This window comes from Oncorhynchus clarkii, chromosome 7 (genome assembly GCF_045791955.1).
Source record: "Oncorhynchus clarkii lewisi isolate Uvic-CL-2024 chromosome 7, UVic_Ocla_1.0, whole genome shotgun sequence".
NCBI classification, from domain to species: Eukaryota; Metazoa; Chordata; class Actinopteri; order Salmoniformes; family Salmonidae; genus Oncorhynchus; species Oncorhynchus clarkii.
This window is the reverse complement of record NC_092153.1, coordinates 6,700,090-6,702,589: the sequence shown is the minus strand read 5'-3', so window position 1 is coordinate 6,702,589 and position 2,500 is coordinate 6,700,090. Positions and strand designations below refer to the sequence as shown.

Below are 2,500 nucleotides of genomic sequence, written 5' to 3'. Positions count from 1 at the left end.
AGTACCCCTGTGGATAGGCCAAGTAGCCCCAGAGGCCCTAGTACCCCTGTGGACAGGCCAAGTAGCCCCAGAGACCCTAGTACCCCTGTGGATAGGCCAAGTAGCCCCAGAGGCCCTAGTACCCCTGTGGATAGGCCAAGTAGCCCCAGAGGCCCTAGTACCCCTGTGTATAGGCCAAGTAGCCCCAGAGGCCATAGTACCCCTGTGGATAGGCCAAGTAGCCCCAGAGGCCCTAGTACCCCTGTGGATAGGCCAAGTAGCCCCAGAGGCCCTAGTACCCCTGTGGATAGGCCAAGTAGCCCCAGAGGCCCTAGTACCCCTGTGGATAGGCCAAGTAGCCCCAGAGGCCCTAGTACCCCCTGTGGATAGGCCAAGTAGCCCCAGAGGCCCTAGAGAGGCCCTAATACCCCTGTGGATAGGCCAAGTAGCCCCGGAGACCCTAGTACCCCCTGTGGATAGGCCAAGTAGCCCCAGAGGCCCTAGTACCCCTGTGGATAGGCCAAGTAGCCCCAGAGGCCCTAGTACCCCTGTGGATAGGCCAAGTAGCCCCAGAGGCCATAGTACCCCTGTGGATAGGCCAAGTAGCCCCAGAGGCCCTAGTACCCCTGTGGATAGGCCAAGTAGCCCCAGAGGCCCTAGTACCCCTGTGGATAGGCCAAGTAGCCCCAGAGGCCCTAGTACCCCCTGTGGATAGGCCAAGTAGCCCCAGAGGCCCTAGTACCCCTGTGGATAGGCCAAGTAGCCCCAGAGGCCCTAGTACCCCCTGTGGATAGGCCAAGTAGCCCCAGAGGCCCTAGTACCCCCCCAGAGGCCCTAGTACCCCCCCAGAGGCCCTAGTACCCCTGGTTGGGAACCAGTGCTATAAAGGTTTCCTCCTTCCTAATGCAGACACAGAGAGAGGTGTTCACTGACTACTGACCTTGGGTTTCTGTTGTTGAGGCTCAGAGCGATCTCATTCACAGCATGAGGATGGGACATGACCATGTTAAAGCCATACTACAGACAGAGGGAGGGGAACATAACACATCATATATTAATCACTGCTATCAAAAAATAACCACGAGGATGAGAGGAAGGAAGGGTGGTAAATCAGGATGAGAGAGAGAGGGGGAGAGATAGGAGGGGTTGAGATAGATAGGAGGGGTTAAGAGAGAGAGGGGGAGAGATAGGAGGGGTTAAGAGAGAGAGAGAGAGATAGGAGGGGTTAAGAGAGAGAGATAGGAGGGGTTAAGAGAGAGAGAGATAGGAGGGGTTAAAGAGAGAGAGGGAGAGAGAGAGAGGAGAGGTTAACAGAGAGAGAGATAGGAGGGGTTAAGAGAGAGAGAGGGAGAGATAGGAGGGGTTAAGAGAGAGAGAGGGAGAGATAGGAGGGGTTAAGAAAGAGAAAGGGAGAGATAGGAGGGGTTAAGAGAGAGAGAGAGAGAGTGAGAGAGAGAGAGAGAGAGAGAGAGGGAGAGATAGGAGGGGTTAAGAGAGAGAGGGAGAGATAGGAGGGGTTAAGAGAGAGGAGGGAGAGATAGGAGGGGTTAAGAGAGAGAGAGGGAGAGAGTGGGAGATAGGAGGGGTTAAGAGAGAGAGGGAGAGATAGGAGGGGTTAAGAGAGAGGAGGGAGAGATAGGAGGGGTTAAGAGAGAGAGAGAGAGAGTGAGAGATAGGAGGGGTTAAGAGAGAGAGGGAGAGATAGGAGGGGTTAAGAGAGAGAGAGGGAGAGATAGGAGGGGTTAAGAGAGAGAGGGAGAGATAGGAGGGGTTAAGAGAGAGAGGGAGAGATAGGATCGGTTAAGAGAGAGAGGGAGAGATAGGAGGGGTTAAGAGAGAGGAGGGAGAGATAGGAGGGGTTAAGAGAGAGAGAGAGAGAGTGAGAGATAGGAGGGGTTAAGAGAGAGAGGGAGAGATAGGAGGGGTTAAGAGAGAGGAGGGAGAGATAGGAGGGGTTAAGAGAGAGAGAGAGAGAGTGAGAGATAGGAGGGGTTAAGAGAGAGAGGGAGAGATAGGAGGGGTTAAGAGAGAGAGAGGGAGAGGTAGGAGGGGTTAAGAGAGAGAGAGAGAGGGGGAGATAGGAGAGGTTAAGAGAGAGGGGGAGATAGGAGGGGTTAAGAGAGAGAGGGAGAGATAGGTGAGAGGGGACAGATGTATAGTTCACCTGGTAGTTCATAATGGCTCTGAGACACATCACACACACGTGAACGTCATCCTTCTTACACACCAGGCGGGAGTTCTTCAGTGTCTTCCTACTGGGCAGTGTGTTAGACCTGGACACCAACGCTGACCTGACACAGTCAACATACAATCAACACAGGATTAACACCACAACTTGGTGTGTGTGTTAACTGATGGAGTGGCATATATGTGTGCGTGTTTGGGTTTGTGTTACCCGATAGAGTGGCGTGAGGAGCGCGGTACGTTGTTGCCACTGGAGGGGGAGGGCAGGTTGCTGTCTCCATGGAGATCTTCTATAGAACGACTCCAGGGGGAATCTACAGCTCTCTCTTCAGTACTG

The 2,500-nt window shown here is 53.9% G+C and overlaps 1 protein-coding gene across 1 annotated transcript in view; it reads right to left on the bottom strand.

Annotated features, from left to right (window-relative positions):
• The window catches only part of LOC139412799 (formin-like protein 2), a 28,259-nt gene that overhangs the window by 18,083 nt on the left and 7,676 nt on the right, over positions 1-2,500 (bottom strand). The window contains exons 6-8 of the mRNA XM_071159520.1: positions 2,375-2,500; positions 2,144-2,270; positions 920-996 (exon numbers count right to left, since the gene is read on the bottom strand). The exon at positions 2,375-2,500 is cut by the window's right edge and continues 24 nt beyond it. Of these exons, the coding sequence (XP_071015621.1) occupies positions 920-996; positions 2,144-2,270; positions 2,375-2,500 (330 nt within the window). The remainder of the gene's footprint in view (positions 1-919; positions 997-2,143; positions 2,271-2,374) is intronic.